General features: G+C 43.9%; 2 protein-coding genes across 2 annotated transcripts in view; one reads left to right on the forward strand and one right to left on the reverse strand.

The window, feature by feature from the left end:
* The window catches only part of abca4a (ATP-binding cassette, sub-family A (ABC1), member 4a), a gene marked incomplete at its 3' end in the record, with an annotated part of 35,316 nt that extends 33,199 nt beyond the window's left edge, over positions 1-2,117 (forward strand). Inside the window, exons 47-51 of the mRNA XM_079576332.1 lie at positions 199-333; positions 412-515; positions 592-684; positions 758-1,007; positions 1,998-2,117. Of these exons, the coding sequence (XP_079432458.1) occupies positions 199-333; positions 412-515; positions 592-684; positions 758-1,007; positions 1,998-2,117 (702 nt within the window). The remainder of the gene's footprint in view (positions 1-198; positions 334-411; positions 516-591; positions 685-757; positions 1,008-1,997) is intronic.
* A 1,448-nt stretch (positions 2,118-3,565) lies between these two features.
* On the reverse strand, positions 3,566-12,445 carry tecrl2a (trans-2,3-enoyl-CoA reductase-like 2a). The gene is made up of 13 exons (XM_079576473.1): positions 12,307-12,445; positions 7,605-7,655; positions 7,476-7,527; positions 6,524-6,568; positions 5,864-5,967; positions 4,764-4,879; positions 4,582-4,687; positions 4,401-4,473; positions 4,242-4,285; positions 4,101-4,155; positions 3,936-4,024; positions 3,825-3,870; positions 3,566-3,739 (listed from the first exon to the last, which is right to left on the reverse strand). Exons 1-13 carry the CDS (start codon positions 12,328-12,330, stop codon positions 3,612-3,614), a joined length of 933 nt encoding a protein of 310 aa, XP_079432599.1. The 5' UTR covers positions 12,331-12,445; the 3' UTR covers positions 3,566-3,611.
* Between the last annotated feature and the right edge of the window lie 11,992 nt (positions 12,446-24,437).

Here is a 24,437-nt window from a genome sequence, read left to right on the forward strand (position 1 = left end):
TTATGCTTTTGCGTCACACTAGCGAAAATCAGATCCAATCGTTTCAAAGAAGTTCACCACTCCCACCTGATAACGGAGCTCAATTGAGAAGGTAAAACCAGGCTAACTTGGAACAGGATCGTCTTCTATAAATGCAATATGCTTCAAGATTATGAAAGCTAAAAAACTTTGTGACTGATGCTTTTGCCTGGCGCACAGGTGGCAGAATGGGCTATCCAAAAACTGGGTCTATCAGAGGACGCCGGTCGCACCGCTGGGACCTACAGCGGGGGCAACAGGAGGAAACTGTCCACAGCCATCGCCATGATCGGCTGCCCTGCTTTAGTGCTGCTGGTGAGGCCCTCTCAACAGGACACATAATAAAGATAACTTACTCCTAGTGCTATTTTTGACCATGTTTGTTCATTTTAGGATGAGCCCACGACAGGAATGGACCCTCTGTCCCGCCGCTTTCTGTGGAACTCGATCATGAGTGTGATACAGGACAAAAGAGCCGTCGTCCTCACCTCGCACAGGTACAAGGACATTCATTAAATCCTATATTAATAAGTGAGATATCTAATCTATTTATCCCTTTACGTTTCTAATCAGCATGGAGGAATGTGAAGCACTGTGCACCCGCTTAGCTATCATGGTCAACGGATCATTCAAATGCTTGGGGACGATTCAGCACCTGAAATACAAGTACTTATAATCTAAACAGTAAATGACCTTTTTTTACATGAGCATTATTCTCTACCCTGTTTGTTGCTGATAGGTTTGGGGATGGTTATGTGGTCACTATGAAGATCAGAGCTGCAAAGCCCGGATGTGCCCCGGACCTGAACCCTGCAGAAGCCTTTATGGAGAGCTCTTTCCCCGGCTGCATCCAAAGAGAAAAACACCACAACACGCTGCAGTACAAGATCTCCTCTTCATCGCTTGCGAGAATTTTCCAAATGGTGCTGGCGAACAAGGAGAAACTCAACATAGAGGACTATTCAGTGTCGCAGACCACTCTAGACCAGGTAAAGTGGCATCGCTGGGCTTTAGATGCTGTTTCAACATTTTATAGGTCTATTAGTTGAGATGGGGGACCAGCTGTAGAGTCTTAGTGCTTTTACTTTGCGACAATATAATACTGTCTACTTCACTACATTTCTATAAAAGACTCCAAAGTAAAAAGTATAAACAGGTTGCCATAGATGGAGAATTCATGTTTTTGAAGCTGCAACATTCTTCTTTAACCTCCCCCGCCTGAACAAAGTGCATTTTCTTCAATTCAGCTTTTCCTGAATCTAAAAACTTCTTTAAAAAAAAGTGAGGAAAGCAACAAAAAAGGCAACAATAAGGCAACAAAAAGGTGATGAAAAACACAGCAAAAAAGCAACAAAACACAGCAAAACAGGCTAAAAAGGTAGTAAAAATACAACAAAAATGCACCGGCAATGAGAGGAAAAATCAGATCAGATTTGTTGGTCTAAGCTTTCAAATGAGGCGTTACACTGGCCTATAGGCTGTAAACTCCAGTCAAGAAGCTTTTAGATTTGGGCAAAGACAAATTGAAGGTGATGTGCTCGGTTAAGGCGGGGGTTTAGAGGTTAATTCTATTTTGTACCACAAATACTTTCTGACTGAGCAACTTTTACTTGTATTGGAGTAATATTTGACCAGTAGTAAAAACTTTTACGGGAATGAACAGGTTAAACCTGTGCTTTGCCCCCACATTGTATATGATGGACCTGTTTGTCTCACATATTTTAGCGACTTAACGTTTCAGTTTTCAAATAAGCTTCCACTGGGTTACACAGTCCATGTCAAAGTTGGCTCCTCCCTCATGTCAAACCAAGTCTGTTACATGACTGCACATCAAATACTAGATACAAACATGTCTTCTGTTTTTGTGTAAAACTAGACCATCTTCACAGAGTATCCACTCTTTCCACTTTGACTGAAAACAGCTTTGTGCTGGAATGAACTCAAATGTTACAGCGATTTTGCATTTTGATTTTTACCAGGTGTTTGTGAACTTCGCCAAGCAGCAGTCGAGGGAGGATGAACACATCGTGCTGCACCCTAAAGCCGCCGGAGCACAAAGGACTATGATGACCTCTCCCTTTAAGAGACTGAAGAAATGAATGTTTTTCAAAAAGATTTACAGCTTAAGAAGTCCCACAAGAAAGAGACATGATAAAAGCAACAGTGTACAAGCAAGTACACTAACTGCTACACATTATTTGAGCTTAATAGTACAGCAACTTAATAATATTTCATAAGTTACACGTTGGAGACCCGGCCAATGTTTGAGCGTATCATCATTTACGTCATTTTTCCTCCTAGAATGTGATTGCAACCTTGTATGTTTTCCTACGAGTTTTACGGGCTTTTATTTTGAAAGGTTGGAGCTTAATGTGCCTGTGTCATGCTCCTCGCTCTGCTCACCTTTAGGCCTTGCAAATTAAACAGTGCTTTAGTTGATTGACAAGGAAATGCCCTTAACCAGGCAAATGTCAAGAAGAACAACGTCGGCTTGTGACAGGAAGTTGCTCTAAGTTTAAACATGTGTTTGCTTAAGCTGCCAAGCAATGTGTGGTTTAATGCCTTTATAGACAATGAGCACTCAGAGATAGTGTTGGCACTTTTATTAAAAAAGAAGCATCATTTTGATAAAGATGTTATAGTGCAATATTTCTGCTGCTATGAACCTTTTATTGTCACGTTGAATTTGTATGTCACAAAAGTATGTGTTTGGCTTATAATGTCAACTGTATATAGACAAACAATTTATTATAATGATAAAATAATTATTTTGACAAATAAAAGAATCAATGAAACATACAGCTTTGTATGACCTTTCTTCACGACAGTACAGTACAGTTTGAGCCTGTCCTTCAACACATTTGTCAGGCAAACCCTTAATATTGCATAAATCCATTGCCGTCTTTATCCACATTCTCCTGAGAAGTTAAATAGTGCACTTCTAATTTTAGGCTATTAAAGCATTGCAGGCACATCACTATAACTGAACTAATGACTCCAAATTGGCTTGAGGTCAATAAGATTATTAAACGTTCTTCAAACTAAATATGCCAGCCAAGTTTAGTAACCTCTAAACAATGCGCAGCATAGAATGTAAAATGAAGCTGATCCATATTTTCAACCAGGGCGACCATGTTTTCTTGTTTTTACTTCCTGTTTCCTGTCTGTCCCTGCCAGCCCAACACGTCAAGCCATTCATGTAAAATCATTTCTCTAATGAACCTAACTTTCTCTCACAGCCTTATTCAGTTTTCTTCCTGATTCTCACAGATTTTTTGTCTGTCCTGGTTGAATTCTTATGGCTAAGCTGTATTGCTTGAGTACTCTATTATTGCACTTTTAGAAACACAAAAGTGAATCACAAATAAATGACCTCTTAAATGACCATAAAAGAATAATTAGAACACCCAATAATGTCCTATTTAAGGATTTTTTTTTTTTAGCTTATCCAACAACTTTACCAACGCAGGACTAAACCAATTGTCAGTGGATAAAACAAAAGGTAAAGTATTGGCGTAGTTTAAGAACCTCAAAAGCTAGCACACCACCACACCACTGTTTGGGAACCACTGTCCAAAGTGAAATCGCCTTTGTCATAGGATTAAGGGGATAATAGCCATTCGAAGAGAGGGGTAGTCTTTGAACTCCCTGCTGTAGGCTTTGTGCTTCCCTCGGGCCCAAATGGTCATCTGAACGAAGCCCAACAAAGTGTACAGGGCGACTGCAAATCAAGAACAGAATACATAAACATGGTACTGGCAAATATTTAGTAAATATATTAAGTAAATACAGGTGACAAACTGTACCTGGCACACACTGGGTCATAATGGAGAAGCCCACCCACGTCCCAATCTGCAAAATGAGCAAGAGAGGAAATAAGTAAAGCATAATTGAATGTTTTAGTAATAATGCAATACCTCATATGTGTAATTTGGGCAGGACACAAAGAAGTAGAGCCACGTGAAGGGGTTTTTTGTTGGTACAGGAAACTTTCTGTTCCGAGTTCCTGTGTTTGACAAAAGAAATCGGTCCAAAATATGAAAATGCATAAGCAATAAAGTAAGTAAGTGATTGGTACTGACCATTTTTAAGACCATTTAGAGTCAAGTGAATGGAGAAGTTGCCAAGTTCACACATCTGCAGAAATAAAATCCTTTACTGTCAAATTGTAAGATTTTTTTTAAACTATTATTATTGAGGAAAATGTGGACACTCTGGCTCACCACAAACACAGCCAAAGCATAGTTGATTTGCAGATCTCCATATGCTGTTGGGAGAGGTGTGCAAAACGAAAGTAAAGACATCTTGAGATCGCTCATATCCCTCGGTTCACAGAGAAAAAAGTAGCATGGTTTTACAGGTAGATAGATTGGCTGACTTACATGGAGGTGTGTACAGGGGGTGGTTGATGTAGTAGGCCAACCAGGCTGAGAAACCCCAGTAATAGGCACAATTCTGAAACATCACAGCACAGGTTTTATCAGCAAAATCACAATGACATTCTCTCTGTGCACTGCAGCCCTCCTAACCCAGTTTGGCTGAGGGCGTCGAAAATATCCTCACCCAGACTATTGTCCTGAGCGGCATCGTCCCGTGCGAGAACCGATGCACAAAAATAGTCTCCACCAGCCTCTTTAGGTAGTGGAAGGTGTGGCAGGCACAGGCTAATCTGCGCACAAAGAGGAGGGGAGGTTCATCAAGTGTGGAGAAAATTGGAGATTGTCATTTGAGGAGAGGGGGCTCACGTGACGACGGGGTGCGGGCTGGCGGTGAAGGCGTGTTTGTGGGAGTAAATGTACGGCACTCGGAAATAGAAGAGGAGGTAGGTGAGCAGAGGACCCAAGTACTCGGCCAGAAAGACCTAAAGTACAAGATAGAGTGGTGAGGTTTGTGTTCATTTGTATTACAACATTAGACATACCATGTGCTTATTTTCAACACTTATCCGTATGGGTTTTATTAGAAGATTAGTCCAGAGGTTACAGAAATATAAAAGTTTGCAACAACTTTTCTGGCCTGATTTCAGCCATTGTTTTAACCTAGAGCAGGGGTGTCCAAACATTTTCCACAGAGGGCCGCATATTGACATGTACACAGCATGGAGGGCCACAGATCGGTGGTCAGTGCATTCATATATTCAGCTGGGTGAGAGGTTTACACCGTGCCCTACACCTTTTATTTAGGCATGGAACCATAATCCCAGCCCATTGTGTTGAATTATTAAAATCGTTGTAGAAAGTAACATCTCTGGTCATGAGTGCCAATAAAACAAGGGCCGAATTTGGCCCCTGGGCCGCACTTTGGACATGCATGGTTAAGACTAATAGTCATAGATGTTAATATTGCGTAAATGGTCTTTATTAAGCACTTTTTGATCTACATTATGGACTCAAAGCAGAGGAAACACCCGTCCATTCAGTCTCTCATTCACACAAATGTTCATAGACACTGGAGGCATGTTGGGTGAAGTGTCTTGCCCAGTGACACAATGGCAATGTACACCTGCAAGAGCCAGGTTATAAGACAACCCACTGTATCATCTGCTCCACTGTCGTCCCATCTCTTGCCATTTCAGGCCAGAGGGGAGAAAGTTTTTATCACTTACTAGAGAAACTGAACTATCCAAAATGCTATGATTTACATGATTGTTTTAAAGCTTTTTTTTTTAAGTTGATGTTGCAGTGATGCTCATGCACGTCTTATCCAAAATGTTGAATAATAAAGGCACAGCTTTGGCTTCAGTGTGGGAGCATTAAAGCCATTTAGACACTTCACCCACGAGTGAGTTACAGGCAACGTGTATGGGACATAGTGTGACAGTCTGCCAGGTGATTCATGTACTCACCATGGTCCATCCTAACTGTGGACCCAGATCTCTGAAGTACATTGTGGCAGTGGTCCCAACTGGAAGGCTCTGTAAGACCTCATCATCCCGCAGTGACTTTCCTCCTAAAAATAGAAAGGTATAATGTGCAGCTGCTCGACAAGATGCCTAACAAAAAAGGCCATGTGTCACCATTGTCTACGAGTGAAACCGTGTCCTGGCATGATGACGGGACAGCGCATGAACGGGCGAGGCAACCTACTAATGGGACAATATTTTTAGACTATTCTCACAAGTAACTGTCCCAGATTCGGTTGCATTGTGATACGAACAGAGGGACCTTGAAAAACGCTGCGTCACACTCACAAATAAAACATCAAACTGGATCAGTGGTTTTCAAACTGCGTTATGGGTCCCGTGTGTGGTACATAAGCCTCTTTTATAGCATGCAGGTTTTCATTCACAGTCCTGATTTTAATTTAAATGTTGGAATAACCTTCAATAAGATTCAGTTAGTCAAAGTGTAATTTATTTTGCATAGCTTAACTTGAATTCATCACTCAGTCCTGGTTTTTACTAGATTTCCGCTTGCAGCAGGCAGTACCTTTAGAGTGTTACGTATCTAAACTGGATTTCATTTCCGTTGACTTCTTAGTTAAAGCAGCATGCATGAATACTTACTGGGGTCGAGCTTGAGCGCCTGTCTGGCCGGATACCAGTGAGGATCTAAAAGGATAACACAGGCTCAGACTCGGAGAGAGAGCGTTTTGGCCCCTGGCCCCAAAATAATTGATCACAATGGGATGAAGTTGAGCTGGTGCTGTCTAATACCCGCAAATAACCTTGGCAAAATATGAAGTGGCAATACTGTACCTCTGGAAAAAAGTTGTTCTCCAACCAGAGCCTGATATATTTTGTCATTTGAGGATGTAAAGCAAACGGATGTACCAATGCAAGGGTGAATATGAATGGGATTCAGAAGAGATCATAACATTGACTCCTGTTGAGTTTTGTTTTGGCTGTTGTTAACCTCTTAACCCCCACCTGAACCAAGCTCATTTTGGCTTTACCCAAACCTATAAGTGTCTTCAAAAAAAGTGAAAAAAAAATGAAATGAAAACGAGGATGAAAATGTGACAAAAATGTGTCAAAAATGAAATGAAAAAGTGACAGAAATGTGATGAAAAAGTGACAAAAATACGATGGAAAAGTGACAAAAACTAAGGAAAATGTGACAAAAAATTTATGAAAAAGTGACAAAAAAGTAATAAAAAAGTGACAAAAAAGCAACAAAAATGTGTGAAAAATGTGATAAAAAAGTGACAAAAATTGAATGAAAAAGTGACAAAAATGTAATGGGAAGGTGACAATAAAGTGATGAAAAAGTGACAAAAATCGCTGAAGAACAATGCCAAAGAAGGTGACATCAACATGGCCTCAACGAGAGAAAAAATTATCCATTTGGATTAGTTTTGTAGGCCTTACCTTTCAAATGAGGCATCACTCTGGCTTATAGGCTGTAACCTTATGGTTTTGGGTAAAGCTGAACTAGAGAAATGGGCTCGGATCGATATTGTAGAAGTTAAGAATGCACAATTGGCTAAATCTAAATAACCAATTGCCTGATGCTTACATAATCTGTGAAAAAGGCCCTTGATGTCTCCTATAGTTGCATGTGGCTCCACCTGTTTGGACAGAAAAAAAGAGAGAAAAGTATCTTTATTATATTGTGGTCAATGAGGCAGAACAAACATGTGCATACCTTGTCTAAAAAACAAAGCTGTTCTTTGGTCTTGGCATCGAGTATCTCCACCTGAGGAAGACACATCCATTCAGGATTTTCAATGATATCTGTCAGTATGAAATAGTATTTAAACAAAATCTGAAATGTGATTAAAAAAAAAATGTAAAAAATGTTACTACTGCTTACTGCTGGTTTGGATTTGGTTCAGATCTGATTTTGATTTTCATGGGTTTTAGAGCTCAAGTTAAAAATATTCCTCAATTAATACTCTGAAATAAACTTGTTACACTTTCTGGACTGGCATCATCCAATCAATCTCACAAACAAGAAGCCTTTTTGGGCAGCAGGAGCCGTCCTCCTCCCTGCTGCTGCGTGGTCTCCATCTTTTCCATCTTAATTACCCCTGTCACGGTGATGTACAGCGTTTGGAGGGGTAGGCGCATTGACTGTTCAAGACGCCCAGTTTTTTTTTTGTTGCCTCGAAAGCACTCCCCTCCTGGACGTGGTACTGAGCGCTTCCTCACCGGACAGTGTAATAAGCCACTAATGGATGCCTAAAGATTTGCTGAGTGTACAGTCAGAGAGGGCCTGGACTCACGACTTTTTGCAACAACTCTGAGGATTTAAGACTAATTTACTTAATGCTGCTCACACAGAGAAGATCCATCTATCTCACTCAAGCAATTATATACAGTATACCCATTTTAGCTATACAGTGACCCCATGGTAATTTATTTATTCATTCAATCCTTCATTTTACAAACCTCATAATGATCTGTGAGCTTTCACATCTTTTATAGGAGTTAATAGGTCATAGCATTGGATTAGAATGACTAATTAGGATCTCAAATAAAAGGTTGAAGTGCATATGTCATGTTTTAATGCATTTGAAAATATGACTTATTTAGATAGACAACAACTGTTGGATGTGATAATTGATTAATGAAGAAATGTTGTGCAGAAAAGTTATTTGTATTATATTTTTTAAGCTACAGACAGGAAGTGACATAGACAGAGGTAAAGTTCCAAATACAGAAGGCATCTCCGGAATTGCCCATATATGGTCATTTTTGAAAACAGTAAAGGAAATCTAAACTTTCTGCTGAATTATGAATATAGTTGTCTACTAAATAAAGATACAAAGAAAGACATGGGGAGGAGCAAAGTGGTTCAGCATTCCATAAATCCATAAATAACGGAGAATGCAAACATGGTGCTTCATGTTAGCATCGTGCTAACGCTAGCTAGCACTAGCTACGACTGCCCTTTTTTCCACTTCTACAGAACAATCTGCTGTGAATAAACATCCACGTGGACCTGATTTAGACTTGACTTTATTTTGTATGTGATAGATTTGTTTATATTTCTCCAGAAAATGCCTAAAAAGAGTGAAAAATTGTGTTTCCCTGGAGATTCTATTTTCCCCTCAGTGAGGCCACTCCCCTCCTATGACGAGATGCTGTTTGTATCTATAGCAGTTTGACTCATTCATTTCCCATCGACTTAACATGGTCGGCACGGCAACAGTTTATTTGCCTCTATGTCACTTCCTAGTGCCCAATAAGAAAGTGGCACGATAAACATCACAAAAAATGTCATGCTGAAGAAAGCTGGGTAAAGTTTTTTGCAAAAAAAAAAAAAATGTAAATGTAATTGTGTTAACTATATGTTTATGCACGTTAAAGCCGTGGCATATTGATAAAGAAGTCACTAATAAACGCAAAAGTGTACATACATTCTTGAACTGCTGGAACACGTATCACTCCAGTTGAAAATAACCCTTTCCCCAAAAAAATGGTGCAGCTCTGGTATAATTACATGAAAGTTTTAGATCTGAACCAAGGGCATGTTGTCGACGTGCCCCCTTAGGCTGTCAATTAGTCGATCCAAATTACGGCATCTTCACTTGAATGCCTCTCAAATCTCCGAAAGATGCCTTGTGTCTGGTTAATGCTCATGCCCTGTGGGACCCAATCACTCTCTAGGATGCTCTGACATGTCCCTGAAAGGCATTGTGGGAATTGCAGTCTTTCTCCATCTGCTGCAGTGGAGGCACATGTTGATGCCCTGAGAGTGTCATTACAGGCGTGCCCTTGTGCTAATGTCTTTCTTTCTTTTCTTTTTTTTGGTCTTGTTTTGTTCCTGATTTAGAATTTTTTTATGTCTTGTTTTGATAAAATTGCTTGTACAATAATAACAAATCTTGGACTATGCAGAGTCTGAAATAGGACTTTTACTTACTTCACTCTTTGCTCTACTTAAACCTTCACTGAATCCTTTTACTTCCACACATTTATTTATTGCACAGGCTTTTAACATCTTGGCCTGGGTGTAAAAGCTGACCAGTGCACTACCGAGTCGCTGCTCTCAACAGTAAATTAAAGCTAATGAAGATGCTGTTTCTTTGAGTTTGGGGTCACTCAAAGCAGACACCCCACATTTAATCAGACAAAGTACTACATGCGCCACGCTGGCAACACGACCTAAGCTGAAAGTAGTACTAAATATGTGTACTCCAGGAATAGACCACATTGTTTACATAATTCAATCATAGAAGCAGGCTATAGGTCACTGTGCGTGGTTTGGAGGTCCTGTCCCAAAACCCAAACCCGTCATGGTGTACTTTTTTTGTCATAATAAAGTATTTGAAAAAGGTGCTAATAAACTGGTTCTCAGGACTCAGTGCAAAGCAGCATCATCACCATGGAGACGAGCTATAGCGATTACCCGCTTTAGTAAAGTCACTGAGGAGAAGCAAACCCACTTTCAATAAAGACGCTCGATTTAGGGGTGTTTTCCACCAATAAAATCACCCGTGCTTGATTGTATTTTGTATTTTATCCTGTACATAGGGTGAAATATTTCACAGTGTGGCTTTAAGTATACATGTGTTTCCAATGACAACACGCATAGTTCCGGTGGCCATTTTGAATACCGAAGTAGCATTATGCAGTACTACAACATGTAGCAATATCTCTATTCACGATGAAAATGAAAGACAACTGATTGACAGTGGTATTTTTGTGTACTCACAATCATTACTCAAGAAGATAAGAGCAAAAAACGGTCCCAGAGACGCACATGAAGAAACCAGTGAGTCAGTGTTTAAGCTGCTCTAGACGCTAGCATGCTACCGGTTAGCATTTAGCTTCAACAGCTCAGTAATTATACTATAGTATTCAAAATGGCCACCATAACAACAAAAGTCACATCACTGAAGGCATGTATACCCTTGGCCAGTGTTTCCCAAAGTGGGGGTCGCGGGGCACTGACGTGGGGTCACAAGATGATATTTTATACAATGAATCTGATGTATTTTTGATTGAAGACTCAATATTTTAGTTAAAGGCACACTGCGTAACATTTTGGACTATACTGTTGCCATCAACACAAAACATGCACCATGACCAGCTCAACACAGAAAATGCTATTTTTGCAGTGAGTAATCAAAGAATGGATTTGGATGAGGATCTAACCTGCTTAAATCTCAGATTCTGCTGACTTTACTCAACATCTCTATGGAGACGAGCTGGAGACATACCCACTCTGGTAAAGTTACAGTAATTTCTTGTTTGTTTGTACATTTTGAAGCATTTCTTAATGATGAAAATATCTGTCATAAAATTTGTGCTTGTATTTCAAAATTATGTATTGGGTAAAATTTTACGTGGTGTGGCTTTAAATTTAGCCAAATACTGCATCATTGAACCTGATTTTAAATGTTTAAACATTTTACATAAGGGGGGCCCAAGTTGTTGATTGAGTCATTTTGGGGGTCACAGCCTGAAAATTCGTAACTGTTTTGGCATTGGGACTCATCATAACCCAATTATGAAGTACCGCGACCCAAATAAGATCATTTATTTGAAACCCATAAAGGTACAATCCTGTTAATATACTGTATTAACCCGATTTGTGTTTATTTAAGCATCAAATACACCTGTAAGGCTGAAATAATGGTCAAAAAGAGCGCTACGCAAGGACATTTGAACAGATTCAAATTTTCAGTAGATAAATGCTGAAAGAAATGTTCCCTGGTCAAGGCTCACGACCCACTGAGAATGGTTCGGTGCCCCACTTCCGGGCCCCTCGACCTCTTTAATCAGCATATAGTGACTGCAGCGTTTCTTGCTGATCTCCACGACACGTGCGAATGCTGTGACCTTGTTTTCTCTACTGTACAGTGTGTTGTGCAGATGGGACACATGAGACGCCTCCATGCTGTGAGTTTGACTGACAGCTCTGAACAGGCTGAATTCTCCTGGGTCTCTCCTTTGACAACACTCAAGGCAGTTTTGATTCAAGGACAAAAGTTTCTAAACAAGCTACAGTGGAGGTGCCTTGTAAACTTGTGAATCTACTCACACACTTCTTCTGGTCTGGGCTGTTTACATTTCCTTTATCTGTTCCTTGCTGGCAGCCAATAACATAAGGTATCAAACACATGCAAAGTTGAGCATAAAGTTTTCTTGAAGTTTTTTCCCAGCACCAATAAATGCTGAATAAAACCGATAAGCCTTATTGCTTTGTAGCTTCTGACATTACTCTAAGTTTGGCCTCCAGAGCGAGTGTCTAAATGACCAGTGCATCGGTTATTTTTACTCTGTCACACTTATAAATAAAGAGCATATAAATAAATCGAATTATTAACACTTAGATAGACAAACTCGGCAGCTCAGCGGTCGTTACCACATTTATGATCCATTACAGACAGACTTACCTCAAAGAAGGTGGTGCGGCTCATTGTGGCATGAACGAAATGACTAAAAATAAAGAAAAGTCAGGCTAAGCATCTCTCCTCTCTCACATGGAGCACAGCTATATCCTCCTCAATGTGGGACAGTCCCAGCTCTGACCCCTCTCTCTCTCTCTCTCTCTCTCTCTCTCTCTCTCAATCTCTGATTCTCTTTCTCTCTCTCACTCCCCCCTTCCTCTTTCCCTCAGTCTCTCCCCTCCCCCTCTTTCCCTCTCCCCTCTCTATCTCTCTCCCCTGCATCTATCTATCTATCTATCTATCTATCTATCTATCTATCTATCTATCTATCTATCTATCTATCTATCCTCTTTCCCTCCTCCTCTCTTTCCCTCTCTCTCTCTTTCCCTCTCCCTCCCCCTCTCGTCCTCTTTCCCTCTCTCATCCCTCTCTTTCCCTCTGTCTCCCTTACTGTCCCTCTCCTCCTCCTCTCTCCCTCTTCCCTCTCTCTCTGTCTGTCTCATACTTAAGACTATTAATCTGTTGCCTTTGTGAAAGATCATTGATTGACATTACATTGACAATACATTTCACATAAACTCAAGAAAGAATAATAAACCATAATCAAAAACTGACTTTTACATTTTAGAAAACAGTTACTTCATGTTGTGTTTATTTACCCTTGATGCAGTTAATTCTCAGGTGGTACTTTATCTTGTTTCTTCTATACAGCTTAATGAGTAATTGTTTTCCTTTATTTTAATCAGGCTAAGCGGATGATGACGATTAATTGATCAACCGATTAATCACCTCGAGTCCCAGGTTTTGTTGCTTTTTTGACATTTCCTTATATAACAGAGTTTCTTTCAGCAAGTCAAATGTATTGCTAACACAAATGCTGAGAAGATGACAATAAGGAAAATAACAGACTGAATACTTCTATAGCCATCTATACATAAACTGCTATTGTAACCTGACTCGCCCATGTCTCGTCTTTCACTTAATGTTAGCTCATTCCTTGTGCTTGTTATTATGACCCACATATTTACTTCAGCCACAGATAGACAAACCAAAAATAAAATTCTCTGTTACTGTACACCAGATGTTTGTAATGTAATCACGAGAAAGCACGCCACAACAAGGCTGCAGGTCTATAACGGTTTCCTCACAGACAGAAAGAGTTATGAGCGGGCCGGCCTTGTGTTGAGCTGTGGGTCTTTGTGGTGTCAGCAGAAGACGAACCTCCAGGGACCGACCCGCACAGAAATATATCCCACACAGACACGCTGTTTCTGTAAGGGCCAGGGCCAGGAAGCGTTTCTATTATACCATGTCTCCATTAGGGGGGGGCTATTTCTAATTTTATTACCCATTTCACCAGATTTTGACTAAAAGGGTGTTTTGCTAAAATACCTTTTTAGTGAAAAATGCGGTAAACCCCTTTTCGTCACAGATTGACTATTAGGGTTGACCGTACACAACATCAACAAATCATAATACAATGCAAACTTCACACATCAGGCCTATTTTATCACAAATTACAGCTTTTACGACAAAAAGAAGTTACCCTACAAAAATAAGGGGACAAAAAGTCAAATATAGGGCCTTTAAAGCCACATTCCAGGTAATAAAACTCAAACCCATTATCATATATAACTAGATTTGACTTCAGGTATGGGCTATCCATGTTGCTATATCACATTATGACTGATCTATAAAGATATAGATAAAGCTTGTGGAAGAGTGCCTTATGCAGCAGTGCGAGGGATGGGGAGAGTTCAGCTCCCTGACAGCCTTGTGGAGGAAGCTGTCCTTCAGTCAGTTAGACCCATCACAGATTGAGACTCCCAGTGTTGGGGGGTAACTAAATACATGTATTTAGAATACTCATTTTGAGTAACTGAAAAGTTACACTTTCATTTGAGAGTATTTAGATATAGTTACTTTCCAGATATCAAGGGAATACATCCCAGTACTCAATCATTAAACGTTAGCTCCATATTGCACATTATGAAGAAGGAACTTTAAATGTTGACCTGTTCCTTCTAAAAAAAAGATTTAAAACACCTTATGCCACAGTTCATACACACGCTGTGATGCAGGATCTGCTGCTCCTACATTTGCCAAGAGAGTTTTTCAGTTCCTTCATTTTTGTAATTATACGCCTTAATTATAATGCCAATCAATGTGAAAGTATTCTTTAAGTATTCAAAGTATTCCGACTACAGTACTCTGATTAGACAAAGTAACAGAATATCTTACAAAATACATTTTAAGGCAAGTATTCAGTATTCAGTAACTAAATCAAGTTTCAAAGTATTCTCCCCAACACTCCTCAGTCCACTCCCTGAGGCAGGACTGAGGAGCCTGTGGGTTGTTTATCCCCCTGAGATAGCCCTGGTAATGGGCCCTGTTGAGCCAAAAACAATGATTGTGGCACCAATAGATGTTCAACCCAAGTGTCTAACACAGTCCACGAGGAGAGCGATGTCCAGGTTTTCAAAGAGCGTACGATGGCGTCTACATGGAGCGACAGGTGGCTTTTGGCGTCAGTTCCTGTTCTGTTTACTCCCCTCTGTTTTCTGTCATTTGTTCCATTCTCTCTTTCGCTGACAGAGTTTTTTACCTTATAGTCCCAGTATACCCCTTATAATAATAGACCCAGTTTGAGAGAGATGACAGACATGGATGGCAGAGCAGACAAATATGAAGCATGGCGTGGACACAGGAGATGTTGGCACCGAACCGGGAGAGAGGTCTGAAATATGGATCTCAACCTTTCTCAACAATAAGTCATTTTTGACAGATGTATTTCAATCCATGCCATGTCTTTTTAGAGGTCCTAAAAAGACATACAAATACTCATTTCATCCGTGACCTGCTTTTATTATGTTATTTTTTTCACCCAAAGAGTGCCTGTCCCTAATAATTCATTCATGCTTTGTGTCTTTGTTATTGTGTCCCATATAAGAAGCTCACATTGAACAGAAGTGGAGCCAGAAGTAGAAAATGACTCACAGCTGGAGAACAACTGGCAGCTGACATCATTTTTGTCTTTACCTTTATATGGTCCTGAATGAAGTTTGTCTCACCGCAAGTAACCTTTAAATTCAGTTAAAGGCTTAAGCTTTGAACAGAGGAGTGTGTTAAAGTTTTGCCTGGGGGATAATATAATATTCCTTCGGGCTAATGCGTTCACGAAGTTCAATGGTTCTTACAGCGCAAATGCCTGTTTAATAGCCGAAAAAGGGGAATTGTGGGATTGTGTTTAATGAATAAACTATGCATGCAGTGAAATAGAATTAGAAAATGAGGTGCACGGGCTTCTGCTATTGAAAAATGTGCGTTCAAATTGGATTAATTTGTCAAAGCCGTATTGAGATAAACATGTGTGAATAGGCCCTGGCTATAAATGTGAAGTGTATGTACATGTTGATATTACATACATGATTTTTTCCATCAGATGACGAGTTATTTATGGTTGCCTCTGCCACAAGTGCAACTCACAATTCATAAAAAGGTAAAGCAACTAAATGTATGTGCAATGTAACATAATCATGTGTGTCATCTATCTTGCCAAGTCCCGTGGATGTAGCCTGTCAGGTCTTCATTAGGTGAGTGAGGACTGCAGTCACCCCTTGACACAGCAGCAGTTTTGTTCATTAATGCTCCAAACAGCTCATCATTTCACCGGCCTTTCCCCTTTGTTATCCTATCGAGCTGCGATCGGTAAAATGTGTCTCAGGTCCAACTGTTTTGACAGTATAATTAACATCTGTTGCCAGAACTTTAGGGAAACACTTCACTATTTAACAAGGAGGGTCATGGTGCCATAATCCAGTCTCGAAATTACATTCACTGGTCACAATCTTTAAAACATTTTTTTTTTTTTAACAAAACACTAGAAAAAAACCTTTTCAACATTACTCTTTCGTTGAGTCTTGTATGCTTGGGTGCATGTGATTACTCGTGCATGTGTGATTTGTCCAGTAGGGGGAGATAGTGATCCAACGTGGCATGTAGGTTGCAGGTATCCGCAAAACCAGGTTAAAAATAAATAAATAAAACAATTATTGAAGATTTCTGAGTTATTGTTATTATTATTATTATTACTATTATTATTATTATTATTTAATTTTTGTTGTATTATTTATTTATTTATTTAATTTTATTTAAATCACTGTGTTACTTTGGGAGTCCGTGACTAACACTGGCCATGCATTTCTATTGGCTTCAAGTTTGGACTAAAAGCCAAAATATAACATAAATTGAGTTTGTTTTATAAGAAAGTAAAACTTTAAACATATGGCTTGGATGTGTTTTGAAATAATTGTTATGCAGGTTAATTAGTTTCGCTTGAGAACAATCAATGAAGGTCACTGCTATAATTCACTGAAGTGGAACGAAACACGTGGCTGAATTAATGTGGTTCAAATGGACTCCAAAACAAACTCAATTTCATTTGGGAGAAAATTAATGAATTGTTAAGAGGAGGTAATGAGGAGGTTGTGAGGTCGACCCAAGTTTAGATCTGATAATCTGCTGCTCCCCTAAGATCCAGGTATGTCTGAGAAGAATATAGCAGATCCAACAGTCGGCAAAGTTTAGATATTTTGACATGTAAGTTTCCCAATAGAGGGTGTTATAAACTTATATCTGTCCCCCCGTGTAGTGTTAACTTTACTGATAACAATAAGTTGTTGATTTATTCACAAATATCAAAAACACCTAACCGACTCTACATACTTAAGGAGGCCTTTTGCAACTTGAGTGAAAGAAAGGCCTTTGCTTTGGGTTGCCAGCTTAAGCCAGAAGGAATAACCCTTATTATGATAAGTTAAGGCTGTCCATCACAAGTCCAATTCTTTGTCAAAGTGTTGTGGCATGTAGCGTATTATTAAAGAAATAAAACCTCACCAGCAGGTGTAGCGGCTAATGGCAAAGTGTTTGGACACTAATCCAAAAGTTGGCAGTTCGACCATTTCAGTATAGACCTACTGCTGGGAACTCATTTACATGCGAACAAAAATATAGTACATTAATAGAAAGGTCTTATACATACAGTTTTCAACAAAGTGACATTAGACCAGCGCCTGTGCTCGGTGCAGGTGTAACTAATGAGGTCAGAACACATGTTCAAACTGGTCACTTATGCGATCTTTCACACCTGGTGCCTCGGTGCACAGTTATAATGAAGGCAGGCTCGAAATAGAAAGAGAAACCTTGCATGTACTTTAATGACTCTGAACAGCTGCGACACAAAGTTGTCTGAAATTTGAGTTGGGTAATAGACGTGCATTGGTATATTTCAACCTGGATAGACTCAAACAGACGAAAGCGGTGATTAGGAAGATTTATTGACATGTATATTAGTTTTGGCGATCAGACCCCGGCGGTAGACATCGATGTATGAAAGTCAGTATGGATAAACAGCTTGTAGTTAGGGATGCCTTCCCCCGGAGCCTGGACACTGGTGGTGGTATGGAAGATCTGTGAAGCTGCAGCAGGTAGAAGCCGTGGATGGAAGAGGCGGAGATGGGGTGGAGGTGGGTCGCAGCGCAGCTGGGAAGCGAACGAACCATGATTGCTGGGGCTTAAAAGCGGGACCGAGGGCGATGATTGGCTGCTATGGAGGTGTGGCTCTTACGCTGATGGCTGAGGTGGAGGCGTGGCCCTCTCGGAAGCGATCATTGGCTGGAGGTATGTGATGCTGGAAATCGTCTCCCAGGTTGAATTAATGCCTAGGCTTCATTTCAACCTGGATAGACTCAAACAGACGAAAGCGGTGATTAGGAAGATTTATTGACATGTATATTAGTTTTGGCGATCAGACCCCGGCGGTAGACATCGATGTATGAAAGTCAGTATGGATAAACAGCTTGTAGTTAGGGATGCCTTCCCCCAAAAGAGAGTGCCGGGGTCGAGCCAATGCAGATATAAAAAGGTACAGTAAGTGCATAAAATATTGAATGATTAAATATTTTAAAGCCAACGCAGGAAGGCTAATAGCTTACCCTGAGAAATGAGAGCCTGATTGAGGCGTAGAGAGGGCGACGAGGGCTTTCCTGTGAGGCGTAGAGAGGGCTTGCCTGTGTGAGGCGTGGAGAGGGCTTGCCTGTGTGAGGCGTGGAGAGGGCGTGCCTGTGTGAGGCGTAGAGAGGGCGTGCCTGTGTGAGGCGTAGAGAGGGCGTGCCTGTGTGAGGCGTAGAGAGGGCGTGCCTGTGTGAGGCGTAGAGAGGGCGTGCCTGTGTGAGGCGTAGAGAGGGCGTGCCTGTGTGAGGCGTAGAGAGGGCGTGCCTGTGTGAGGCGTAGAGAGGGCTTGCCTGTGTGAGGCGTAGAGAGGGCTTGCCTGTGTGAGGCGTAGAGAGGGCGTGCCTGTGTGAGGCGTAGAGAGGGCGTGCCTGTGTGAGGCGTAGAGAGGGCTTGCCTGTGTGAGGCGTAGAGAGGGCGTGCCTGTGTGAGGCGTGGAGAGGGCGTGCCTGTGTGAGGCGTGGAGAGGGCTTGCCTGTGTGAGGCGTAGAGAGGGCGTGCCTGTGTGAGGCGTAGAGAGGGCGTGCCTGTGTGAGGCGTAGAGAGGGCGTGCCTGTGTGAGGCGTAGAGAGGGCTTGCCTGTGTGAGGCGTAGAGAGGGCTTGCCTGTGTGAGGCGTAGAGAGGGCTTGCCTGTGTGAGGCGTAGAGAGGGCTTGCCTGTGTGAGGCGTAGAGAGGGCTTGCCTGTGTGAGGCGTAGAGAGGGCTTGCCTGTGTGAGGCGTAGAGAGGGCTTGCCTGTGTGAGGCGTAGAGAGGGCTTGCCTGTGTGAGGCGTAGAGAGGGCTTGCCTGTGTGAGGCGTAGAGAGGGCTTGCCTGTGTGAGGCGTAGAGAGGGCTTGCCTGTGTGAGGCGTAGAGAGGGCGACGAAGTCTTGCCTGTGTGAGGCGTAGAGAAGACGGAACCTTAATAACAAAGAACATGTTAATAGACGGACAAAACCACCACCAGTTATTTGTGTATAGCTTAATATGAAAATGGAGAGAACGTTGAGCTGCTAATGGAGGAACGTATGGAGCGAATGCTGAGGTCAATCAGCGCCCAGCTGTTTTTGGGTGGCTGTGATACACCTTTAGCGGTAGCCGAGTTGCGGCATCTGTAATGAGTGTCCTGAATAGCAACTTGGGGCAATAGCAGCGTGAGGGTTGCTTTGAAATGTTGAGATGATCTTGGGTGCAACCACCAACATCAATATATGACGACTGACTAACCGACCGATGTACTAGCTTGTAAATATAACTGCCCGGCAGAAATTGAGATGCCAAGTAGGTGAGATAATGAAATGCTTTGGAGTTTATTCGAGACCAGGCCTGGATGGGCCAGCTGAAATGATGAACGGGACACCTGGATTGCGTTCAAAATAGAGAATGTGATGACCAATTATGAATGTTTGAGACCGATTAATATGACACGGAAAGAGTGTTGTCATAATTGAAAGGACTGCTTCCATCTTGATAGTCTAGCCTCGCTCTTGTGCTGGTAAAAGCTTAATAGTTAGAGTATAGGAGATGGTACCCCCCCCAAAAACGAGCCGCGTTGTTGGCCCCAAAAGACCGGCGAGCACAGATAGCACACTGCACAGCAAACAAAAACTGACAGCGACCTTGTGAGGCAGAGGGTGACAGCGAGTGACGAAGCCAGCGCACAGCCGCCAGCGAGGCCGAGAGGCACAGCCGCCAGCGAGGCCGAGAGGCACAGCCGCCAGCGAGGCCGAGAGGCACAGCCGCCAGCGAGGCCGAGAGGCACAGCCGCCAGCGAGGCCGAGAGGCACAGCCGCCAGCGAGGCCGAGAGGCACAGCCGCCAGCGAGGCCGAGAGGCACAGCCGCCAGCGAGGCCGAGAGGCACAGCCGGCAGCGAGGCGGGCAGAAATATGGCAGCCAACAAGGCCGAGACACTGTGGCCGATGAGCCCAGGACACGGCAGAGACACTAGGCCGAGACACAGCAACCAGCAAGGCAGGGAGACTGCAGGAACATGGCAGGCAGTGACAGAGACACCGTTGCCGACGAGGCCAGGACACAGAAGAAACATGAGGTTGGGACATAGCAGCCAGCAAGGCAGAGACCAGCAGGAACAAAGCAGCCGATGAGGCCAGGACACGGCAGAGACACAGCAGCCAGCAAGGCAGAGAGATGGCGGAACATGGCAGCCGATGAGGCAGAGACACTGTGGCCGAAAAGGCCAGGACACGGAAGAGACACGAGGCAGGGACACAGCAGCTAGCAAGGCAGAGAGTCGGGCAGGAACATGTCGGCCGACGAGGCCAGGACACGGCAGAGACACAGCAGCCAGCAAGGCAGAGAGATGGCAGGAACATAGCAGCTGATGAGACAGGGACATGGTGGCCGACGAGGCAAAGACATGCAGAGACACTAGGCCGGGACATGGCAGCCAGCGAGGCAGACGGGCAGGAACATGGCGGCCGACGAGGCCAGGACACGCCCATCAATGAGGACGGACACGCAGCAGTACGAGCCTTAACAGGAGGCAGGAACACAGCATCTGACAAGGGTGAGATGCAGCAACCAAAGCAGCAGAAACGCGGTGGGAGCACGGCAGCAACATGGCCGAGACACAGTGGCCTGCAAGGCCGAGACACGGTGGGAACACGCAGCAACATGGCCGAGACACAGTGGCCTGCAAGGCCGAGACACGGTGGGAGCACGGCAGCAACATGGCCGAGACAGTGGCCTGCAAGGCCGAGACACGGTGGGAACACGCAGCAACATGGCCGAGACACGGTGGGAACACGCAGCAACATGGCCGAGACACGGTGGCCTGCAAGGCCGAGACACGGTGGGAACACGTAGCAACACGGCAGCAACATGGCCGAGACACAGTGGCCTGCAAGGCCGAGACACGGTGGGAACACGCAGCAACATGGCTGAGACACGGTGGGAACACGCGCAACATGGCTGAGACACGGTGGCCTGCAAGACCGAGACACGGTGGGAACACGGCGGCCCAAGACAATCGGCCGGCCAATGAGCGGGGACACAGCGTCCGGCAGAGACACACAGCAGGAATGCAGTGGCCACCAGGGCCGTGGGACAGCAGGCGGCGAGGCAATGCAAGAGCAACCAGGACTGAATAAGAGTGGCCATGACTAAATAACATTAGAGACACGAGAGCACAGCGACCAACGCACAGTAGCACGACGAAAACAACGATTGCAAAACACTGTAGAATAATGGTGCGTGCACACCATGGATCTATTATAAATGTGCACACCAAACTCTGTTCACAAGGCAGGGGGCAATAGATTCCTGTGTATAGTAATGCAGGTGCACGCACACCTGGGGGTGATGAGCAGAGTCAATTGGCGCAGCACACACCAGCTGTTGAGGGCGGCCTTTCCAAGTCCAGGCAGATCAAAAGGAATCAAACTTCGAATAACTTGTGAAACAATAGGTGGGCACATTAAACAAGGCGCCAAATTACAAATAAGTTTAAAAGGGAACTTTAACGTGGCATGATCGCTGGACAGACAGGTAGGCTACTACGCACTCGAACCCATACATGTCACATAATAACCGAGGGGGGAAAAATAAAAAAATAAAAAAAATAAAAAAAATAAAAATAAAAATAAAAATAAAAAGCGAGATGCCTCAAATGTCAGAGATGTAAGACAGTGAAAGCTATTCCACTGTAACCAAAGCACAAGCATATAATCAGATACTGTGTTATCACATCTTAGCATGGAGCTTCTCTTCCACAGAATTGTGCAGCAATAACGCTGTCCTCTGCTTACAAGCGTCCAAACAGCGCGGTCCGTGCCGCTAGGTGTGTAGGCAGCATAATAGCGCCCAACGCCCATTTTAACGTGACGTCGAACCAACCGAATAATCCTGATTTAATTGCTCAATATGAGAAAACACGCCAGGACGCTTGAGGTAATGGGTGACAGAAGCGTGAATGAGCAACTCAGAAAGTACTTGAACAGAAGTCAAAACCACCAATCCAAATGGAAAAAAATAATAGCAGAAATGGGCCGACCAGTCAACGGCGTATCATTACAGGGCCAAGAGCGAGCGTGCGTGCGTGCGTGCAAGCGTGGGTACATACGGCTCACCTAGGGCGCCCGCCCCGACTGCATCAGGGGCAGGCGCGGCGGTCCAGAGGATCGAGCATCGGAAGAACACGGTCCGAGAAGCGCCCATTGACAGTGGATTACCAGTGGAAACGCCAGATGAGGGAACCATACGAGAACCGGACAGCAGCAGCGTGCGTCGAGCTAGGGGAGCGAGCGTCGGAAGAACACAGGTCCGAGAAGCGCCAGATGAGGGAACACGAGAGCCGGACGGCGTCAGGGGCAGCGTGCGTCGATCCAGGGGAATAAGCGTCGAGGAACACGCCATCGAGGAAGAAAAACAGGTCCAAGAGAAGCCAGATGAGGGAACCACGCAAGAACCGGACACGTCGTGGGCAGCGTGCGTCAATCCAGAGGAGCAAGCATTGGGGACACGCCATCGAGGAAGAGGACGATGAGGAATGCCCGCAACCACAGTAGTACAGGACACGTACCAGAGCGAACGACGGAGGAAGAGCCGAGCGGCCCTGGCCGAGGACGGCAGCGCCCGGACAATCCCCACTGCGGAGACGAGCAGGCAAAAGCCAGACACGACAGAATTCTCAGGTAACACGCGGAGACACGGTAGAAGTCGCAGCGCAGCTGGGAAGCGAACGAACCATGATTGCTGGGGCTTAAAAGCGGGACCGAGGGCGATGATTGGCTGCTATGGAGGTGTGGCTCTTACGCTGATGGCTGAGGTGGAGGCGTGGCCCTCTCGGAAGCGATCATTGGCTGGAGGTATGTGATGCTGGAAATCGTCTCCCAGGTTGAATTAATAGGTGTGTTTGAGATGCCGTTGCGGCTCGCCTGGATGGTCGGCGAGAGTAGCCGGCGCAACGGGGGCGGAGAAAAAAAGTCTGAATTCAATCCGACCGCTCCACATGCAGAGAAGAGCGAGAGAGGCCTCAGATCACGCAGCGTCTCGTTCAGATATCGCGTTCATTTAAAGTTTATCCTAAATAAAAAGTAATTCACCTCCTGCTCTGTTTCCTTTACTCCAGAGACATCATTCTTCATCAGAGAAAACTTTCCCATTCGTTTGTTTGTTCAAGTTTGTGAGATAAAATACGTCCTTTTAAATCATTAGTTTGTTCTGAAAAGCATCAAACACTATTGTAGGGGGCGATACATAACTTTAATAGTTTCAGTCATAGTTTATTTGTTCAGATCTAAAGAGGAGAGAGGAGGGGACGAGGAGCACGTTTCTGATCACAGCAGACTCGTATCCAATCACCTGAGCCTGAGCCGCGGACAGGTGGGCGTTTTCCCGTCATGCACGGGGCCGTGGAGCCCCTGCAGTTGCCTCTGGAGAGATGCAGCGGCTGATCAAGTCGGCTGCTCTCGTTGGGGTCTCACGTTAGGTGTGTTTAAGATGCCGTTGCGGCTCGCCTGGATGGTCGGCGAGAGTAGCCGGCGCAACGGGGGCGGAGAAAAAAAGTCTGAATTCAATCCGACCGCTCCACATGCAGAGAACAGCGAGAGTGGCCTCAGATCACGCAGCGTCTCGTTCAGATATCGCGTTCATTTAAAGTTTATCCTAAATAAAAGTCATTCACCTCCTGCTCTGTTTCCTTTACTCCAGAGACATCATTCTTCATCAGAGAAAACTTTCCCATTCGTTTGTTTGTTCAAGTTTGTGAGATAAAATACGTCCTTTTAAATCATGAGTTTGTTCTGAAAAGCATCAAACATGAGCTCTATTTTAGGGGCGATACATAACTTGAATAGTTTCAGTCATAGTGTATTTGTTCAGATCTAAAGAGGAGAGGGGAGGGGGCGAGGAGCACGTTTCTGATCACAGCAGACTCGTATCCAATCACCTGAGCGCGAGCCGCGGACAGGTGGACGTTTTCCCGTCATGCACGGGGCCGTGGAGCCGCTGCAGTTGCCTCTGGAGAGATGCAGCGGCTGATCAAGTCGGCTGCTCTCGTTGGGGTCTCACGATCTTTCCGTGCCCCACGTGCCCGTGACATCAGAGCCCGTCTGGAGCAAGTCGGACAGAAATCTAACCGGCATGCACCGTGCGTCTGCAGTCGGCTGTAAAAACTGCGTCCGTCTG

Source organism: Gobius niger, assembly GCF_951799975.1.
Source record: "Gobius niger genome assembly, chromosome: 18".
NCBI classification, from domain to species: domain Eukaryota; kingdom Metazoa; phylum Chordata; class Actinopteri; order Gobiiformes; family Gobiidae; genus Gobius; species Gobius niger.

Coding starts and splice junctions, on each gene's coding strand:
- tecrl2a (XM_079576473.1), bottom strand. CDS start 12,330: ATGAGCCGCACCACCTTCTTTGAG. Junction 4,688..4,763: donor AGCCCGCACCCCGTCGTCAC/GTGAGCCCCCTC, acceptor CTTTGTGCGCAG/ATTAGCCTGTGCCTGCCACA. Junction 4,156..4,241: donor ATGCTTTGGCTGTGTTTGTG/GTGAGCCAGAGT, acceptor TTATTTCTGCAG/ATGTGTGAACTTGGCAACTT.